This window comes from Macaca fascicularis, chromosome 2, assembly GCF_037993035.2.
Source record: "Macaca fascicularis isolate 582-1 chromosome 2, T2T-MFA8v1.1".
Taxonomy (NCBI): domain Eukaryota; kingdom Metazoa; phylum Chordata; class Mammalia; order Primates; family Cercopithecidae; genus Macaca; species Macaca fascicularis.
In genome coordinates, this window is record NC_088376.1 from 126,362,639 (window position 1) to 126,385,430 (window position 22,792).

General features: G+C 39.7%; 1 protein-coding gene across 1 annotated transcript in view; it reads left to right on the forward strand.

Annotated features, from left to right (window-relative positions):
- The first annotated feature begins 17,186 nt into the window (after nt 1–17,186).
- SYNPR (synaptoporin) overlaps nt 17,187–22,792 on the forward strand; it is a 330,920-nt gene continuing 325,314 nt past the window's right edge. The window contains exons 1-2 of the mRNA XM_005547524.4: nt 17,187–17,425; nt 17,556–17,621. Coding sequence (XP_005547581.1) covers nt 17,408–17,425; nt 17,556–17,621 — 84 coding nt within the window. The 5' untranslated portion in view covers nt 17,187–17,407. The remainder of the gene's footprint in view (nt 17,426–17,555; nt 17,622–22,792) is intronic.

Genomic DNA, 22,792 nt, shown 5'->3' on the forward strand with positions numbered 1-22,792 from the left:
AATTTAGTAGTTGCCACCAATATTACAAAATTAGAAGAGTAAATAACAGAGTACATCAGAAGTTGCTGCACTATTATTTTATCAAACTTTTGTTTCAGTTAAATATTTTTATGATATATTACGTATTTAGTGAAAATTTATTGAGCACTGAGTATGTGTTCGACCAGGGTTTTAGACAAGGGTCTTGCCATTGTTGGAATTTGAAACCAGATAATTTTTTATTGTGTATATGATTGGTGGGGAGGCGGGTCTGTCATAGGCATTATAGGATGTTTAGCAGCATCCTTGGTATTATGAGCTGAATTACGTTTCTCCAAAATCCTAATCCCTAGTACCTTGGAATGTATTTGGAGATAGAGTCTTTAAAGAGGTAATTAAGTTATATATAATTTATATGTAATTAAGTTATAATGAAATCATTAGGGTGGGCCATAATCCAATATAAATGGTCTTTTTATAAGAATGGCCCATACAGCAACAGAGGAAAGATCATGTGAAGACACAGGGAGAAGATGGCCATCCATGGAAGAGGCCAAGGAGAGAGGCCTCAAAAGAAACCTACCTATAGACACCTTGATCTTGGACTTGCAGCCTCCACAACAAAGAGAAAATACATTTCTGTTCAAGCTCTCCAGTCCAAGGTACTTTGTTATGGCAGCCCTTGTTGGTTTTTACCCACTGGGTGATAGTAGCACACCTTTGTTTGTCACCTGTCGTGACAAACAAATATCTCTCCAGACAATGCCAAAAATTCTCTGGGGGGGGGTCAAATAACCTCCAGTTTGAGAACCATCGCCTAGACATATCTGGTTGTACTGCTAATAATATCAAAGCGAATTTCTCATTGTGTGTTGCTGTCAAAAAACTTGAAAATCTCCAGCTTTGAACCCTGCCGCGGCACTCTGGTACCTAATGATTGGGTGGCAGATGTATTAAGATACTGATGATCATTTAGCCTGAATAGCCTAGACAGACAGAATCCCTGGGCCTGCCATGGCTGGCCTTGAACCAGTTATGCCAAGGTACTATACAAATACAAATTTTGTGTATGCTGTGATATAAAAAAGGCTCAGTAATACTGATTTATGATACTCCCTTTCACTTTTTAGATGGGCAAAATGCGAAGTGACTTAGTTAAATAATCATTTGCTATGATTCATTGCCTTAGTGGCAGAGGTGAGATTAAGAACTCATGACTTCTATCAGGGATTTACCATTACAGTGGTCATTTTTAAAGAATTGTTTCTTGAGGGCAAAAAAAATCATTTTACAAGGATGGTGCCTCAACCTAAGTCTTCTGGAATGCAAAGCCTGAGGCAAAATTTACATGCCAATGCTGAATTGGGGTATGCAGTTTTAGGACTGGAACAGTGGGAAAAGGGAAGTGAGGAAGAAACAGGTGGAAAAGCAAATACAAAGTGATACATGAGCATGCTGGCCACAGCTTGCCAGAAAGCACAGCTGGTTGGTTGGTCATGCAAGACTTTTCTTGAGAGACAAAAAGAATCATTGCTCTGAGGCCCAGTGTGCTTGGGAGTGGTAGGGAGAGAAACCATAAGGAAGTTATCTAGTGTCTTCTTCCTTTGTCTTTTTTCCCGGACAGATTTTGCTACATAGGGCATTAACTCCCCTGTACTTCTAGGTTGTGATACTGGATCCTTCCAGGACACTGATGGTGAAAATAGATCCTACTTTCCACAGGGCAGGGTGTTACCTGGGCCCAATAGTGGTGGAAATGTGAGTCCACTCAGGTGAACCGACTGCTGTGATTTTCCCTGTGGCAAAAGTGATGGGAACCATGCCAAAACCTAGCCCTAGTCCCACAGAAGACAGAGGCAGCCACCAATGTATGGAGACAGTGGCCAAGCAGCCAAAGTCCAGAGCCAAGTAGGTCCAAGTATATCCAGGGAAGCACAGACACAAGGTTCACTACAAATGATATGCATTGCCTAGCTGAGTTAGAGACCACCATAACTCCAATGGTAACACTTATGTTGGGCTCACAGTCAGAAAATCTGACCCAAGGCAGATTTGCCTGCAATACGCCTTCTCATTTCTCTGGGTCTCCATTTGTTTATTTGCATACTACTAAAATTGGATAAGAGAAGAGATTGAAAAGTCAAATGCTAGTGGCCAGACAATAAATACAAGTTGAAGGATTGGCTACCTCTGAATGTGTTAGTCTGGAGATGGAGTAAACTTGAGTGAATGTGTTTTGCATGAAGAGGGCAGCCTTACATAGCTGCAGCTCCTGATGGGAACATGGACTAAGTATTGCCAAATATGCAGTCCTTTTTAAGGGGAGAAGCTGGAAGTCTGAATTTTCATGAGATGTATCCATATTTATAAATGTTTGTTCAATTTTTTTGGAAAACACTGTATGAGCCAAGCAAAATACATCTGTCAGCCACTTGGACCACCAGTTGGTCATCTCTCACCTAGATGATCTCGAAGATTCTTTCAGCCTTCACATTCTCCAAAGTGTAATGTCCTTTTCATGGTTTTCCCTGCCAGATGATACTTTTTTAAGTGCTTACTGTGTACTGGAATTGTGTGAGCACTTTACATAGGTTATCTCATTTAATCTTTATGCCAATTAAAATTGCTGCATAATGAACCGCTCTAAAACTTAGTGACTGAACAAAACAACAGTCATTTATTTAGCTCATGAATTTTGGGCAGCAATCAACAGAGGAGGTTCACGTCTGTTCCACATGGTGTCAGTTGGGGCAGCTTTACCAAGGATAGAGGATCCATTTCCAAGATGTCACACTTCCAAGGTTGGTGAGTTGGTGCTGACTGCCAGCCAGGAGCTTGGCCGCAGCTGAGGGCAAGGGCCCCAGATACTTTTCCTGTGGGTTTCGCCATGAGCATCTAGGACTTTTTCTTACCATGGCTGTGTAGTGGGGTTCCTAGAAAAAGCATCTTTTGATATAGCAAATGGGAGCTGCCATTTCTCAAGAGCTCAGAAACTGATGCAAAACATTCCATTGGTGAAGTAGTCACAGAGCCCAGATTAAACAGTGAGATAAATCAGCTCCACTTCCTGATGGGAAGTGTCATATAATTTGGGGGCTATGTTTCAAAACTGCCACATCTTTAAACAACCACAAGAGATATACTGGCTATTAATACATCCCAATGTTACAAACAAGGGAACTGACACAAAGAGGGACTAAGTAATTTACCCAAAGTCACACAGCTCTTATATGTCATCTAAGGCCTAAGTCCAGGTCTTTCTGTCTCCACAAACCCCAAGCTCCAGTGACTCTGCTGTTCTATGTCTTCTTGTGATTGGTATGTATAAAACTCCCCATAGTTCAGAATGTATAGCATGGATTTGTTGCTTGAGGGTAAAGAGCCCAGGGGTTCCATACATTGAGAAAAATATAGGTAGGGACTTTATCTGGTATTGGGTAGACAAAAAAAGTGAAGGAGCTCAGTAATCTGCCAAAGAAATAGTGGAAAGATTAGCCGACCAGTGATCAATAAGATGCCTGAATTTAAGCGAAACAATAATATACCTGAAAGCCACTCTTACAAGCCTGTTTGAAAAAAATCATTTCAAATAGAGATGCACATATCCATTAAGCATGCAGAGAAACTCCTTGAGTTTTTAAGAGAGAAAGTGCTCTATAAGAAGGGCAATTTTATTATAAACGGAAACAACAACTACCAGCGCATAGCAGGCATAAGTGTGTATTTTTAAAATTGTGTCTCCAGAACTAAATGTTAAATAGGGCCTAATATTTTTGTTTTTCGTGATGTAAGTGGTAGTCTGACATTCAACAGAAGTTCAGTATATTAGTTAGTTCTCACACTGCTATGAAGAAATACCCGAGACTGGGTATTTATAAAGCAAAGAGGTTCAATTGACTCACAGTTCTGCATGGCTGTGAAGGCCTCAGGAAACTTACAATCATAGCGGAAGGCAAAGGAGAAGCAGGCACCTTCTTCATAGGGTGGAAGGACGGAGTGAGTGCAAGCAGGGGAAATTCCAGAAGCTTATAAGACAGTCAGATCTCCTGAGACTCACTATCACAAGAACAGCATGGGGGAAACTACCACCACGATTCAATTACTTCCATCTGGTCCCGCCCTTGACACGTGGGGATTATGGGGATTAAGATGAGATTTAGGTGGAGACACAGCCAAACCACATCACTCAGTTCTACCCTATCAGAATAGCCCTTGCTCTCTAAAAGAAACTATAAAACGGTTTAAAATTCTGTAGCTTGCAGGCACATTACTGGCTTGTTGATTGAACAAATTTCTTCCAAGAAGGAAGATATATGAGTCTTTCAAAACTATAGAAATAATTTAAATGTGTTTTTAAGTATACAGTATTAGTGGCAATTTGGTTTCTAATGACATTCTTTTTTTTTTTTTTCCCCCTGAGATGGAGTCTCAATCTGTGGCCCAGGCTGGAGGTAGTGGTGCAATCTTGGCTCACTGCAACCTCCACCTCCCAGGTTCAAGTGATTCTTCTGCCTCAGCCTCCTGAGTGGCTATCACAGGCACCTGCCACCATGCCTGGCTAATTTTTGTATTTTTAGTAGAGACGGGGTTTCACCATGTTGGCCAGGTTGGTCTCGAACTCCTGACCTCAAGTGATCCACCTGCCTCAGCTTCCCAAAGTGTTGGGATCACAGGCGTGAGCCACTGACCCCAGCCAATGGCATTCTTTAAGTTTGAAATGTATGACTTTTAACAAAAGATATACATTAACAAAACCAAACAAAACCTTTCCTCCTTCCTTAGCTTTAAGAAACAATGTAAGGACAAGTTTTATTTTCTAGTAATAAAAATATATGCTTTCATAATGTTCCATACACTAAAATGTGGGAAGCAGGAAAATTTATTAATCACTAGACTTTCACATTCCATGTGGGCTGTGAACATCACAACTGTTATCCTAATACCTAGTGAAGTGTTTATGTTGAGTAGACATTCAATAAACCCTTATTGAATGAATGAGATTTTTCATTTAAGAAATGATATTTAGACATATAGTCCACGTCCACTTAATGGATTTAAAGTGGATGCATCAATATTTAATATTGCATTTTACCTCACTTCCCTTATTTGCTATAGAGCAGGAAGAGTATTAAACATCATCTCTCCTAACTTTTTCTACAAGTGAAAAAATTGATTCTAGAAACACAGACTCTAGCAAACCTGGCCAAAGTTCACAGATGCTGCAAAGATCCAAACCAGGTAACTCCCAATCCAAGTGAACAAAGTAATACTCATTGCTGATGTGAAAGGGAAACATGGCTATCCCTTACCAAACCGAGTGTGCCCATGTTCCCTAACTAGAAGTTGGCCCGGGAAGGAGAAGAAGTTATAAACTAGTTTAATTATTTCTGATTTCTTTTTCTATTTTTTTTAGCACCATTGCCCTGTTACTATTTTCACCGCTGTTACATTGCCTATTTGACTTAGAACATTCAAATGTTGAAAACTCAGGTGTTTGTTGTATTTAGTATTATAGTGTCTAGTATCTTGTAGATGCTCAATACATTATTAATGGAATAAAACAAAAATAAAGAAGTGTTGTTGTAGCATCCGCATGTGTCTCACTTGTCAACATACTGGTTATATTTATGGAGGCTCACTCAGTGCTGGCTTCCCCACTAGACCCAGTAGCCACGGTGCCTAGAGTCCATGGTACTCTTAGGGAATTGTGAAGATATTTTAATTTTGTAAGTCTAAAGGAAAAAAAAATGAATGTAATCAGCTTAGGTTATATTCATCTTTATACCAATACAGTCAAAAAATGCAACTGTTAATATAATTTTGTGGAGATAGGCCTTATGAAAGTCATAATGTGGCCCTGGGCTTTTCTTGGATGCTGTAAGAACTGATGTGCAAAGTTATAGAAGTGCACTGGGCTCGTTGAGAACTTATAGGCATGAAAGTGGAGCTCAATGTGTGTCCTCAAAAGTTGGAAAAAGTGAGCTGATACTTGAAAATATATCAGGTTAACTAATGGTGGACTAATCAAAGGAGAGTTGGAAAGTCTGAGTGACTTGCTGTCTCAGTTTGTTGGGGAAAAGGATACATGAGTTTTTCCCACCAACCACCATGGGCCACATGTCAAAGAACCATCTTGGATCCTCTTAGGTTCTGCCTTAAAGGGTTTTCCTAGAGTGTCAATAGGACCTCAAAAGAGGGGAACCTGAGGGGACTTCCAGCTGCAGAAGGAGTAAGTGACCCGTGAAGCAGAGTCACCTTTGCTGAAGTCAAAGAGGGGCAGGTAAGTGGTCCCCAATAGTGGAAGTTGAGAGAATCTTTCTGAATAAGAGAAAATCTTTTAGGATGGGAAAGAATGGAGCCAATTTACAACAGTGTCAATCAACTAAGGGCCCTCCTGCTCCACCACCCCTTCTTTATTCCTATCAGAAAGCTGTTAGTTAAGAGAGAGAGGAAGAGAAACCAGGAGAGAAAGAAGCAAATCCCAGCATCTTCTACTATGTGCAGGCTTCTCACCTCCATTAGGCCCCGGCTGCAGGATAGGGGAAGATTTAACTTTCAATCAGTTTTGCAATTGTTATTATTATATAGGACTGGGAATTACAAATTTTAGATTCACGATCATTTTAAATGACCGTACACCTTTTTATTAAGACAGTAATCAAGAGTCATGCCTGAGGTTTCCTTCAGGAGCCTGAGGAAACTTCCCTCCACCAGCCCCCTACTAAATAAATTTTAAAAGAATTATGGAGGTCTGAAACAAAAAAGCAACTTGTTCAGTATCACTAATTTCAGCAAAAATAAAAAATATTATGAAACAGTTCATAACTTCAGACATGGTTTCACAAATTCAGATTTCCTGTCACTTGAATATGCATTGTTTCACGCTGTGGAATAAGCACTCTTAATGGAAAAAAGCAAGCAAAATGAGCACAGAATTTAACTTATGATTCTATGTGCCAAGGCATAAGTGAGAGGGGAAGTCCCCAAAGACAGCCTTTATTAAAGATTCATTGATAACATGCCATCTAGACAGCAAAAGGAAAGGCCTGGGTGACACTGAAGAAATCATTATGTTAAGTTGTGGATAGATGATCAAATCACTTGATCCATTGTTGACACGTACAGCATATGTGTTTAATTGTGATAACTTCTGTTTCTATTTAAATATTTATAGAAAATATGGAAAACAATTGACCCTTGAATAACATGTGGGTTAGTAGCGCTGACCCCCCACAAAAACTCATGTATGACTTTTGACTCCCAGAAACACAACTACTAATAACCTGCTGTTGACCGAAAGCCTTATCGACAGCATAAACAATCCGTTAACACAAATTTGTATGTTAAATATATAATACGCTCTATTCTTACAACGAAGTAAGCTAGAGACAGGAAAATATTATTAAGAAAATCACAAAGAAGCGAAATATATTTACTATACTTTAAGAAGTGGATCATCATAAAGGTCTTCATCCTTGTCTTCATGTTGAGTAAGCTGAAGGAGGAGGAGGAAGAGGAGGGGTTGATCTTGCTGTCTCAGGGGTGGTGGAGATGGAAGAAAATCCACATATCCATTAACTCACATAGTTCAAACCCATGTTTCTCAAGGATCAACTGTAGTTTGAAAATTTAGAAAACTTAATATCAGACATTTTATTACAAGGGAGTTTATGGAATTATTTGGCACTGAAAGTGAATTTTCCAATTGTACTACCTTTTGAAATTTTTGCACTGTGTCAATGCTAGAAATTTATTTCAATTTTTAGGTAATTTTACTCACATGAAATACTTGTGAAGAGACTTTTGTTATAATTTTAATACTAAGACCACTGAGAAACCATTATATATTTAAATATCCCTCATATTTATTCCCTCAATTATGATATAGGCATAAATTCTATTTTCCTAATAATATAAGTATATAATTTGCTTATGAATAAAAAATTATTCTCACAAATACTTGACCATGGAAAGGTGGGTGTGGGAGTTCAAGTTGAAACACATATGTGCACAACTGCTTTTGAGAAATGAAGACCAGGCTGAGTGCAGCAGCTCACGCTTGTAATTTCAGCACTTTGGGAGGCCGACGTGGGTGGATCACTAGAGGTCAGGAGTTCAAGATCAACCTGGCCAACATGGTGAAACCCTATCTCTACTAAAAATACAAAAATTAGCTTGGCATGGTGGCGGGCGCCTATAATCCCAGCTACTTGGGAGGCTGAGGCAGGAGAATCACTTGAACCCAGGAGGTGGAGGTTGCAGTGAGCCACTGCACTCCACCCTGGGTGACAGAGTGAGACTCCATCTCAAAAAAAAAACAAAAAAAAAGAAATGAAGACCAATCCTAGAATTTATGTAACAGCCACTCCTCTTTGGTTCTTTTAATGTGATTATTGTTATTACCAACAATTGTGTCTCAGATGAAAAGGAATTTAAAAATATTTGCTCATAGAAACACTGCTAGATAAGCCTTTGTAAGGACATTCTGTACCACAGATATCTACCTACTTGCTCTACACAGAACTGATATTCTAAGCACTCCATATTGCATTTCATCCAATGTCATCTTATTCAAACTGAGTTTGTTGCATTCTACTTTTATCGGTCACCTAATATGTGCCAGACACTGAGCTTAGCAACTAATGGGCTACAAATATGAGTAATCCATATTTTCTGGAGATCATATATTCATTCAAGAAACATTTTCTCTGTGCCTATTATGTGCCAGATTTCTTAAGGGAGTTGGAGGTACCTAATTTAGTCTAGAGCATTAGGTAAGACTTCTAAGGTTAGAAAAGGACACTAAATTAAGATAACCATAGTAAAACCAGAGGATTATAAATGCTAAAATAATATTTTCAAATACAAAGAGCATAGGATAGAAATGACTAAAAGAGGTAGAAATCTGGAAGCCTTTACAAAGCAGATGCCATTTGAACTGAGCATTGAGGGGCTTTGTATTAGGAGACAGTCTAAAGTACTCTCAGAACCAAAAAACCAATCCCAAAACATAATAGCATGAACAAAGTACTACCTTATTACAAATACAGTGTCAGATAAACCTATGAACCTCCAGACATGACTTTCATCTTTGGCTCCAAGGTGGCTGCTCTTTCTCCCCAGCTATCAGGAAGAGAGAATAGCACTAAGATAAAACAATAACTCCTTAAGATATTTTGAAAATTTTTCTTAAGATCAAATGATTTTGCAAAAATCATCAGTCATAAGATTAAAATAAATCAAACCAAGGGACATAACGCTGATTGAGAATGTGGGTGAACCAGTTCTCTAATATTTAATTAGGCAGTTGGGACTGACTGGTAGCTAAATGAAAGTCTCATCAATATCTTCAGAATCCAGTTGTGATCTGAGAGATGTATATTTCATACCTTATACAATTAGAAGGTATAAAATTTGTTCAAATTCTTGAGAAATACTGACTTCAAACTTGCCTTGGTTTTTAGTTGTATGAATGTGGGCCAGTAATTTAACTTATCTATGCTTCAGTTCCATTATGTATAAGATGTAGATAATAACTACTTCATAGTATTATAAAGAGATTATCACAGTGCCTGGCATGTAGTAAATTCTGAATAAAAGTAACTTACAATGAGACTGTTGATAACATCTGTTGACCACGATTTAGAGATAAAAATTCTCTTTTCCTTTCCTTCCTTCCTTCCTTCCTTCCTTCCTTCCTTCCTTCCTTCCTTCCTTCCTTCCTTCTTTCCTTCCTTCCCTCTTTTTAAGTGTTTATCATTTTAATCTGTTTTCTATTTCTGGCAAAGAAACTATGTAATTTTACCTTTCTTCTGGGTACTATTTGCCAAGCAGGTGTAAAACTGCAGTGCAATATAATTTAGTAAAAACCTAATTTTAGGTATTGGATTCATGCTGCTTCTCTTTGTGTGAGTGGATTGGCCAGTATCCTCACATGTTAGCCCAGCTATGTGAAAGAACTTAGGCAGGCAGAGATTATAACCTTGAGTGCCAAAGGAGTCCATTTTCTATTATCTTAATATTTAAATTAATGTGCATTTTACTTTTCTTAAAGGTTTAGTTTAGGAAGGAACAAGGAAATTATCCTTTTAATTGCTGAGCAGGGTAAGGTTTTCTTTTACCACATTCAGAGCAGATGCAAAAGCTATTTTGTCATATTGAAGTGCAAGGTCTAAAGACTGGAGAATATAATAAAGTGAATGCATGCAGTACACTTTGTATTACATACTTTTATTAAGTATATGGTAGAATCCATTGATCTTTCCTATCTTCATCATCTATATGTTTTACCTATATAAATATCTCTTCCCTAAAACAGAAGTAAAACTATTAGAGATTGTACATGTTGCTAAGCAAAACTCATTTTAAGAAAAATGAGTTTTTAAAAAACTCTGCCAAAGCTCAACTTACAGCCATCAGGGAAATAAAAAATCTGCTGTATTATATAATCTTAGGATTATATGTATTTCATTTATATAGCATCTACATATATTAATATATTTAATCTATAGTTTTAGGATTCTCCAATAATGTACGTGTATGTGTATCTATACATCCCCCAAAAGAATGTTTTGAATGACCAAATATTCTTGCTAACCTCCAAGGAAAATTCCCAGATCAACTGACAGCCTAGGGGTTCAAAGAGAAAGGAAGAAAAGAGAATTGGGGGAAAAGGAAGAAATGAGAATTTTGAAAGAAGGAAAGAAAAGACAATAAATGACTTCTTAAATGTATATGTTGTGAGCAGTGGTGTGTGATAACCACGCAGGGTGTTAATATCATAGACCATCTCCTTTCCATTGCTGTTGGTCATATTTCTTAGACTTTTAGTAGATGTCTACATTAACTCATCTGCTGCCAGATATTCTGGGTGTCTTACTGTATTAATTCATTTATTCCTTCTTGCTAAGTGATGGGGGTGATAAAAATTATTACCTCCATTTTACAGATAAGGAAACTGAACGACAAGAGGGTGGTGACTTCCCAAGGTCATACAACTAGGAAATGATAGAGCCAGGATATGATGAACTCAGTTGAACTGACTCGAACTTGTGTCAATACCTTTATGGAGACTCTTTCCTTGGGATGAATACTAGGCAAGAATGGAGGCCCATTCTTTGGGCTTTGTTTACATCACTCAAAAATTGCAGTGTGTGGTGTTAAAACTGACCCAATCGTTCCATAGGCATTTTTTTGGGGATAAACATAGAAATTGTCCCTTGTGGTCTTAAAACTTGAAAGTAACATTTGTTTTATCTAGGTTCCTTCCTCAGGAAATCACCTCAGGCCTCTCAAAAAGAGTACCAAAGAATTGAAACTCACCAGATCACTGCATCCAGACAATGAAATGCCATACCCTTCATTCCTCAGTCCTTATCCCTCCCTAGTTCCTGTTTTCCCACACGTAGCTTTGTTTCTTCCCTGCTATATAAATGGTCAGGGAGATGGATTTGAGACTAATCTCACATCTCTTTGGCTGCAGCACCAGATTAAAGCCTTCTTCCTTGGCATACTCATTCTCTCAGTGACGGGCTTTTTGTGTGGCAAGCAGCAGGACCTGGACCAAACCTCTGGTGTTTTGGTAACAATGTGAAACGAACTCAAAGATGTTGTGCTTCATGAATCTGTGAAAATATGGGAGTGATCCCAGGAGAATGTCAAAAATGATGAGCATTTTGGAAATACACAGTTAATGATGAAAGATAAAAATTACAATGATTGAGCCTTTGAGAAGGGGGAAGAGATTTTTTTCTAATTGTGTTCTAGTACGTCCCTGGAATACTAGCAGTAGTCATAGAAAATGGTGCCCATCTTTACTTCAGTTCTCCAGAGAAATTTTGTTTATGTTTCAGCAAGAAAAATATTTTTGCCTAAAGCTTGTGACATTTTCAAAATTGCAATGAAAACTGCAAATCATCTTTTTCTTGGAAAGTTATGAGAGTAGAAGGAAAATCCTGACTCTGCTGTTTACTCTCTATAAGACCTTAGTTGAGATTTTTAATCTCTTTGAACTCTTTTCTTATCTGCATAATGGAAGCAACAGTAGTAGATACTTATAAGGTTGATGAGGAAAGAAAGAATTTATGCCTATAGAGGCACATAGCATTCTGTCCAGCATCTACTTAATATTAATACTTAATGTATTATTAGAACCCTTATTAGCATCTACTTAATATTAATACTTAATGTATTATTAGAGCCCTTATTATAATTACTGTTGCTATTATTATTCTCTGGGGTCAATGGATTCAATCCTTTTGTGTTAGTTTTGGTCCTCTAATTTGCATGTATTCAAGCCTAACATAATTAACAAAAATCTATTTCATTTGGAACAAATATGAAAATAGAAATAGTAAAAGCATTTAATAATTTAAGTTCACATTGACCATCCATATATGAATTTTTTTTTTTTTTTTTTTGAGACAGATTCTTGCTCAGTCGCCCAGGCTGGAGTGCAGTGGCGCGATCTCGGCTCACTGCAAGCTCTGCCTCCCAGGTTCACACCATTCTCCTGCCTCAGCCTCCTGAGTAGCTGGGACTACAGGCGCCCGCCACCACGCCCGGCTAATTTTTTGTATTTTTAGTAGAGATGGGGTTTCACCGTGTTAGCCAGGATGGTCTCGATCTCCTGACCTTGTGATCCACCCACCTCGGCCTCCCAAAGTGTTGGGATTACAGGCGTGAGCCACCGCGCCCGGCTCCATATATGAATTTTTATATCAGTTATATTTGTTAATTAAGAATGATCCTATTTGAATACTAAGATTTTCATAAGAAGCCTATGAAATCTTACGAGGTGATGAAGTTTTAAACCAAACGAACATGTATACATATTCTTGCATTTTTTTTTGCATCCATTTAAGACACAGGAGCATAAGAAAGTAAAAATGTTTTATTTCATCTTTGGATTGAGAGATAATACTATACTTACTCTAAAATTAGAGTTTTTGAAAATATTTCCACATGATCTCCTGTCCTGTGTACCAGTGGCCCTATGCAAAATCAAACACACAAACAAATAAATGCACAGGCATGCTATTGGCCTTTGCTTTCATATTTACTTACTTAAGGAAAGATTTGGACATTTCAGGTTAGCAGCATGAGCAGAGAGTTAGACATACAACATTTTGACAGACTTCCACTCTTTTCCATTATTTTAGATTTCAAAACATATGGGTAGTGTTTCCTCTTGTATTAAGTTGCTGCAGATAAAGTTTTAAATTAGTTTTTTCTCTTTGTCACAAGAGACATAGGAATATGAAACCCTGGTATATTTTCCTATGAGAACAAGATTTAATTTGCCTGAATAATGCAAGTTCTTCTATTATAGCATGGTACTTTGGTTTGTATAGTTTGACTCAAGATTAACCCTCTTTGAGATTCAAAATGGTTGGTTTTGTAACTTGATTTTCATTTGCTGATTTAGCAAATGTTGAGCTTTACTAAATTGGGCTGAATGTATTTCTTACTATAGTGTAAGCTTTGTGAAGGCAGGAACCTTGGCAAGCTGTTTACAGTACCTAGAACAGTACCAGGGCACGATAGGCACTCAGCCCTTACTTGCTGAAGTTTCTCAACCTTTCACCATTGACATTTTCCAGATAATTCTTTGTTTTGAATAACTGTCCTCTGAATTGTAGGATATTGAGCAGCATCTCTTGCTTCTGCCCTCTGGAAGCCAGTAGTGTCATCCGCTGCCCCCTCTCCCACTTCGTTGTGACAATCAAAACGTCTCCAAACATTGTTACATGTTTTCCAGTGGAGGGAAGGGTCGAAATCACCCTCTATTGAGAACCAGACGACTGCAGTAAATAAATGGATTGCCTTGCATATCAAAGGAAGTATTCATAGCTATGGTTGCCTGGCCCAAAACAAAAGATAATTTGGAAATTATTTGATTTACGTAATCAATACAGGCCATCAAAATGGATCATTTATGCCCACCAAAGTTAACTTTATCCTTCATCTATTGTGATAGATTCGTTATAGGAAGAGGGAAATTACTTTTCATCACCTTGGGGCAAAAGAGAATGGGTCACTCTTAGCCACTAATAGTAATATTGTGGCAGTGTTTATATCATCTGTCCTATCTCCCCCAACCTAGTTCTTTAGGGAACCCAATGTTATTTCCAGGTCTGAATACAGAGGTTCTAACCCAAAGTCTACAAAATATTTAACATTGCAAATGTGATACGAAACTCTGGGTTATTTTGGTGATGCAGCTGTTGGAAGCTCATACATTTCTGGAATGGGAAAAGCATCCTCTGACAATGTGCAATTGTTGCCTAGCTATTACACTGCCATTTGCCACAATTTTGACTTCCTTCACATGGTGTTTGGAGAAATGGAAAAAAATATGCCACCATATTAGTCAGAAGGAACACTGGGTGGGAAGAGAGACCTGAGGGAATAGGCTCAGTAATCTCACTTCCTCTGTGCCAAGTTTTCAACTCAAATGATCTGCAAGTAAGCAATATTTTAAATAAGTCTCTCTCACTGTATAAAGAGCTATAAATATGTAGATGACCTTAGGCAAGTTACGTAGCCATTCTAAGGCTGGAAAAGAGGAAATTATTATTATACTTAAATGATGTATGTAAAGCACTTAGCACAATGCCTGGCAGGTAGCAGGAACTCAACCAGTAATAGCTATTACAATAATAATTACCATTATTAAATACATGGAGGAGATCTTGCACCCTGTAAGCCAGTTGACTACCATGCAAAGAGAATGAATACAAGGACCATGAGATCATAGGAACCTAGGGTGGAATTTTGGTTCAGCTACTTTACTAGCTGTGTTGTCAGTCAGCTTAGGTTATGTTGTGCCACAGTAACAAAAGACCTAAATTTTTCAGTTGTTTACACCCCAAAATGCATTTTTTTTTTTTTTTTTTTTTTTTTTTGCTCAGTTTCATGTCCATCAAGGTCTGGTTGCAGCACTGCCTATGTCATCCTTACACTAGGACCCAAGTTGTCAGAGTAACCTCTATGTAGAAATCATATTCATCATGGTAGAAGGAAATAAGTTGGCAAATCACTTGGTGGTTCTTAAAACTTCTGCCCAGAAATGCACACATTACCAACAAAATGCCCATATTTTATTGGTCAAAACAATTCACATGGCTACCACTGGGTTCAAAAGGCAAGGATATGTAGATGGGGAGGGGCATTGCAAAGGGCGGCAGGATATTGCTACAATCTACCCTGCCTCTAATAGGACCTCTGAGTCTTCACCTTTGCTTCTGTAGAAGTGATCTGTAACTTACACATGCTGAGGGATTGTGAAATGCAGACTGCCCTAGATATGCTATCTGCAAAATCTCACTGGGTTCTCATAAAAAACAGTTAAGATAGGTATTTTGGCTCCATTTTACAGATTAAAACAAAGAAACAAACTGAGGTCTTGGAGAGGTTAAGTAACTTCCCCCATAAGATCATATACATACATGGTAGGGTACACACTAAGTAATTGATAGTGTTAGTTCTCCCCCCACCCTTCCCCCATAGTTGCATAATGGCTTATTTTTGAAACAACTGTTTCTAATTGTTTCAGGCTCTATCTGCATGTAGGAAGAGCAGTAGGAACAAAACTGCCTGACTGCAGATGGTGCAAACAGTCCATTGGAGTTCCTACTAACTACATTTCTAGTTTTTCTGTAGCAAAATTCACTAGCAGGGGGCATTTACACTAGAAGCTGCCTCCCCCTCCCCAACAGCAAATTACTGATTTCTGTATTTCTCATCTACTTCTACATATCAAATACCTGTCCCCCAACACACACACACACACACACACACACACACACACACACACACGAACTCCAAACCTTTTTGGCAAATCTTTGTAGTAAACAGATGGACTATCTGTGTTGCTGGGAGACCACTCATAAATGGAATCCAGTCCAAAGGGAGTGAGAAGGAAGAGGACATATCACTACTTGAGGTAGTAGCTAAGAACTCTCCTCTCTCTCCTCCTTCTCTTCTTCTTCCTCCTCTTCCTCTTCCTTTTTCCCCTTCTTCTTCTTTTCTTTTTCTGATTTAAAAAAAATCAATTCTGACTTCACTACCTGCTCGCTGGGCAACCTTGGGCAGGCCACTTTCCTTCCATGGGCCTCAATTTCCTCATCTCTAAAATGGGAATAATAGTATTATTAACTTATGGGGGTTTGTAAATATTTAATGAAGTAATGTTTGTAAAGCCCTTAGCACAGTTTTCAGCTCATAGAAAGAACTCAGTTGTTCGGTTGTTGTTGTTTTTATTATAATCAGCAAGATTAGCCCACTAAGAGGAAACAACATGAACCACCTTTCACTAAGTTTCAAGAAAACAGTCTAACTTTGGAGGAGAGACCCAGAGTTAAAAGTTTGGTGGGGAAGTTCATTTGGGGGTCAGATCTCAGGCAAAAGATCTCAGCAGAAATAAAATGAGTTTGAAAGGTACCTAAATTTCATTCCCTGTTTAGCCTTTCATGAGATGTTTCACCTTGGCCAGTTCATCCTTGCTAAATCTGTTTTCCACTGGCACATGGTCCCACATTCAAGATTAATTTGTTTCCATCTCTTCTCTCTAGGCAGTTTCCTCTGTCCTGGTCCTCTGCCCTGGCATCCACAGGCCAAGATGGATCCCCTGCCCTGTGCCCATGGCCCCTGTGCTCTGCTCTGCATCACTGTCCAGACCACATTGCAAGTTTTGCTTCCCCTTCTGCTTCCCCTGGGGGAAGTGGCAATGCTTATCCTGTTTTTTTGATGTACTCCAGCACCTAAGCACTGCCTGCCCACAGGAAGGATGCTCTATAAAGGCTCGAAGGAATGAAAGAGTCAACAAATAGTTATTTTTTATTTTTAGGTATTTATCATTATTATTATTTTCCTGTTCGGAAGTCATCAGAACTCACACAGACGTCCCATGTAAGGTGTGGGTGTCTTCCTCCTACCTGGAAACCCCTTCTTCAGGTGGACAGCTGTTTTGCTGATCGTGCCAAGCCCGCTTTCCCAAACCAACAGACCTAAAGTTTCCCCGGAGCCAGAGGGCACCGGGCGCACGGCTGAGCCTGCACCAATGCCTGTGGGCCCTGCCTCGCCCACCTCCTCGCCCTCCCCTCTGGCGCGCCGCTGGCCAATGACAGCCTTCTCCTGGCTGCATGGGTTTCCCCCTCCCCTGTTGTCTCTACCCTGCCCCAGCTCTTCCCTGCCCACCCCTCGCTGACTCGCCTCGCCTCGCCTCCCCGACGCTCTGGGTTCCCGGAGCGCAGAGCCCAGCGTTAGCGAGTGGGCTTCCCGAGGCCCCCTGCCCTCGCCGGGCTGCTCCAAGGTGTCGCTCCTCTGGCTGCTCCCGAAGGGGCTTCTGGCCCTGAGGACGGTGGTGCCAAGCGAACTTCCTTTTTAAAAAGAACTGGTGGATGAGAAGAGCGAGCGAGGGCGAGCTATGGACCCTGTGAGTCAGGTGAGACAGAACTGGGCAGGGCGGCTGGCTGGGAGCGGGGCGGGGGGCGGGGGGTGCCGCGGCTTGGGAGAGGCACCCCCAGCCCCTTCCTCACGCTTTGCTTTCTCTCTCTCGCCTCGTTCCCCCAAAGCTGGCCTCTGCGGGCACCTTCCGGGTGCTGAAGGAGCCCCTTGCCTTCCTGCGAGCCCTGGAATTGGTGAGTAGCAGTGTGTGCGTACAGGGAGGGGCGCCAGGCAGCGAGCCATCAGGTGAGGAGAGGTCGCATGGGGTGCTCCCTGCTCCGTTCTGCTCCAAGCCGGAGAGTCAACCCTCAAGCCGGAGATTTCTATCCTGCCCCCTCCTAAGGTGCCGTTCCAAGGCGGTGGGGACAAGATTGAGGCACTCTGCTTGGAGGCGGGAGTGTGGACGCATTTTTGCAGGCGCTTAGACAAGTGTCGTCTCACCTCACCGCTTGCAGACGAGCAGGGACTGTGGAAAGAAACCTCCCCCTTGGGAGATGGGGGAGGGGGACGCTTGGAGGAGCTGCCGCTGGGCTCTGGCCCCTCACCTGGACCTTCGCGGGGATGAGGGGATGGGTGGAGAGACCCATAGCTGAGCGGAGGAGCCGGGAAGACTTGGCCAAGCTCAGAAAGTTGGTCAGAACTGGGACAGCTCCTCGGCGGGACTGGGATGCTGGAAGCGCGTGTTCAATTGCTCCGCGGGAGCTCCAGGAAGGGAAAGATGCTGCGAAGCTGTCACAGACTGTTATAGACGGCGGCGGGTAGAGAGCAGAACTCCTTTCTTCCCTACTATAGTTTCTTTTCTCTGGCCACTCCCTTAGGGCTTTTCTGATTACACCCAGAAGAGCCCACCAGCCTGTTTGCCATGGCTTTCTTCAGCGACTGGGCTTCAGGAAGTTGTATTCTACTTCTGTGAAACCACCCTGACGCTCCTATTGCAATTTGTGTATGGGCAGAGGAGTGAGGCACAGCAACGGTTACCCACAGGGCCACAGAGCCATGTCAGTGTTGTTGGCTGGATGATGCTTATTCAGAGTGAAATCTGCAGGTCACACGTTTCGTCTTGCTAGGAGCTCCAAAAGGCAAGCAAACCTATCTGAATAGAAAGTTCAAAGCCTGTCATGTAGCATTAATCACAGGCCCTAACACTGACTAGCTGGGAAATTATGTAAGAGCCTGTTCTGTGTTCCCAGATCTTAGCTCTAAGGGCTTGTATCTGGCAGTGGCTACATAACTGTGATGATTGTTTACAAGGATGATCTACAAGATAATTACATTTACCTTGTTTGTAGACTTGAATGAAAATGCATGCGTATATCAATTTTACATACACAAAGACAGCTTTTGGAAGGCTTGAATTAGTGGTTCAGAGCTGGCTATTCTCAAACTGTTTGCCTTACAGTCAAGTTAGATGAGCAAGCAATCCTCACAGTTCTGGAAACTTTCAGTTTGCTTTCTCAGAATTCTGCCCACATTCATTCATTCAGTCATTCAATAAATATTTCCTGTGAAGTAGTGGCTTTTAGGGAAGAAAATAATAGCTTCATTGTCAAGTTATTATCTCTCAAAACCCAGTTCAAAGACCTGACATCATTTTCTGACATAATCTCTTATTGTCTCACACTCTCACTTATCTGAGATACTAGTTTGTGTTCACTCCAATACTGTGGCAACATGATTTTGTGCCATTGCTCCTCACACAGTCTCTACTGGCATATAAAAAGGTGTTTGTTACCTGGATGAACTTGTTCAAATTACAGATTTCTGGACACCAAATCAAAATATTGGGAAGATGGGTGCCCATGAATCTGCATTTTAAATGAGCTCCGTGTATAACTCTTATCCACATTATAATTGGCGAACCACCACTCTAAGCTATACCAGATCCCTCCAAAACTTAAAAGCCTCTTTTACCTCAGTGCCCTGGCTATTTCTATTCACACTGTATGGAATGTCCTCACCTTCCAAGCCTAAAAAAATGTTTGTCTTTTACCTCAACTAAATGTTACCTCCTCAGTGAAGCCTTTTCTCCTCTTTCCTCTATCCCAAACTGAATGATTCACCTCATTCTTTGAACTTCCACTAGATTTTTATTCATTCATAAGAATTTATCACACTGCGAAATACTGTTTTATAGTTCCCCCCTCCTGAGGAGGTGTGTGTGTCTGTGCAGGAGATGTGTATGAGAGAGAAAGAGTGAAATAGAATAAAGGTTTCTAAGGTACTACATTTAAATTATTTGCAGTCCTTCCCCTCTATCTTCTAGGATACTAAGGCTCCAAGGAGGAAGTGCTTTTTGCTTGTACCTCAGTAATTAGACTCTCATTTGTGGAAGAGAACATGAATAATGGACAAAGCAAATTTTAAAAGTCAGATAAGTTAGTTGGTTGAGCTACGTTTTAAAAGAGCTGAGCCAGAGACATGAGGAGAGAGAGAGTACTAGTTGCTGAAAAAGCTAGTAGTGAACAGAGAGAAAGAACATACATTCTGTGTGCACAGAATGGCTTGAGGAGTCACTCTGAGGTATCTTTTTCTGTGGGAGATATTGACAATGAGAGGAAATGTGATTTCTTATAGATGGCGGAACATTTCTTCTGTTTGTCTCTGTTTCCCTCACTGGTTCCTTTCATAGTGCTTGGTTAAACTGCAAGTAATCAGCAAAAATTGTAAACCGGTAATGACGGAGCACTTAAAATATCCCAGTTTATCCTGTTTCTGTGAAAGTTTTACAAAGCAATAGACAGCAGCTTTAAACTCGACAGTGTATTTAAGCTGCAATTTCCCCATGCTGTAGAAATAAACATGCATGTAAAGATATATGTGTCTTAGTTTTGGGGGTTGCTATAACAAAACACCATAAACTGGATAGCTTATACACAACAGAAATTTATTTCTTATAGTTCTGAATACTGGAAAGTCTAAGATCAAGGTGCCATCAGATTCATTGTTTAGTGAGGGCCTACTTTCTGGTTCACAGATGGAGCCTTCTTGCTGTATCTTCTCATAGCAGAAGGGAAGAACTCTGATCTCATCCGTCCCTTGTAAGAACACTAATCCCATTCATGAGGGCTCCACATTTATGAGCTAATCATCTCCCAAAGACCCCACCTCCTAAGACCATCACTTTGGGAACTATATTTCAACATGTGAACTTGGGGGGAGGCATAAATATTCAGATAATAGCAATATTCTCAAGAATATTTATTGCAACATCATCTGTAGTGAAAAGAACTGGAAATTACTAGTAAGTCCATTATAAGAAAATAATTAAAGTATGATTCATCATGTTATGAAATATTATATTGCCATTAAAAAGAATGAATTAGCCAGGCGTGGTGGCTCATGCCTGTAATCTCAGCTCTTTGGGAGGCTGAGATGGGAAGATTGCTTGAGCCCAGGAGTTCAAGACCAGCTTAGTCAACATAGGGAAACTGTGCAATTCTAGAGCATATTAATTAAAATATGCCTTAACATATATTGCATTTCTAATTCTACTATTTAGTGCAACAGAAGACATTTCTTTTGACAGGAATATCAGCTTAGTCAGCAGATATTTGATTCTTCAGTGTTTGATTTTTTTCATTAGTTGAAGTGACTTTTAGTTTTGTTAAAATTATAACCAAACTATTTTCACATCATCCTGTAAGTTAAGTGATATCAAACATAAAAGACATGTTCTCATGTTTCTTTTTCTGACTAAATGTCTGATGCATATCATTTTTCTATAAGCAATCATTGCTTTTAAAATCAGAAGACTATATTATTCTAATGAACGTACTGGATCTAAATGGGTATGAGATTCTATATCAAAAAGATATGCTATGTGTTATTTGACGGAAACTGCAAACAAATTCTGTAAAACTGTTAGTATCAAAAAGAATAGGAATACATTTTTCTTGTCCACATTATGATCAAATAAATGTAATGTGAGATTGTAAAAAAGGAAAAGAAATTTAAAACATTAGGCACTGTGGTGCATGCCTATAGTCCCAGCTACTTTTGAAACTGAGGTGGGAGGATCGCTTGAACCCATGAGGTCAAGGCTACAGTGAACTGTGGTCACTTCACTGCACGTCATCCTGGACGACAAAGTGAGACATTGTCTCAAAAAAAAAAAAAAAAGAATTCAATTAATATGCATTGACCTGCAGGTAAATATACCACTGCATTTGATAAAATTCTTAAGTGAGAAAACGTAAGTTTTATTATTTGTATTTGATAAAATTGCTAAATGGAAAAACCAATATTTATCCTTTTAATAAACATATAGATAATTTATTCAATCATATTTCAAATAATATATAGAGTCCCATATTTGCACAAATAAAAAGTACAGTTTTGTATGTGAGTGCGCATGTGTGTAATTTGTATGAACACAGAGGGAAGTGTAGATATAAAGCACTGAACTGTTAAAATTGATTTTTTCAGAAGGGTGTAATTTGAGATGCAGTAGGTAGAGAATGGGAGAGACTGATGGTAAACTGTGGTATTCAGGAAGAATTGTGGGCATATCACCTGTCTGCAGTTGGGCACACACACCAGAAATTCTTTACAATTTCTCATATTTTACATTATTTTCTATGGATTACCCACATGAACTGGTATTACCTTTAAAGTCATCTTCTACTTTTGGATTTTACAGCCTGGGGAAAAAATCCACTTTATTTACGTGTTCTTTCCTTAGGAAGGGTTCATGGATACACTAGATTTAAAGTCTTAATAACACATAAAAGTCAAACCTTGAGGGGAAAGCTTTAGCCACTTTCAAAGACTTGCAGGCAAAACTCCCATATCCTTAATCTCTACTTAAACGAGGTCAGGGTACTTTTCACTATCTTTTAGGTCAAAACGGAAAAGTTAGGACATAGCCCTGACTCTGGTGGTCTTTTTCATTTATTCCCTGATGATAAAATAGGTCCAGAAAATCTCTTAAGCCATCATTTGGAAATGACAAAATATATATTAAACTTACCCCATTTTCAGACCACTCTGAAAAACTAAGTTGGTATAGTCCTGTCTTCCACAGATAATTCTTTTTTTTTTTTTTTTTTTTTTTTTTTTTGAGACGGAGCCTCACTCTGTCACCCAGGCTAGAGCGCAGTGATAAAACAGGTCCCACAAACTTCTTAAACTATCATTTGGAAATGGCAAAATATATATATTAAACTTACCCCATTTTCAGACTACTCTGAAAAACTAAGTTGGTATAGTCTTTCCACAGATAATTCTTTTTTTTTTTTTTTGAGATGGAGTCTCACTCTGTCACCCAGGTTGGAGTGCAGTGGTGCGATCTCGGCTCACTGCAAGCTCCGCCTCCCGGGTTCACGCCATTCTCCTGCCTCAGCCTCCCGAGTAGCTGGGACTACAG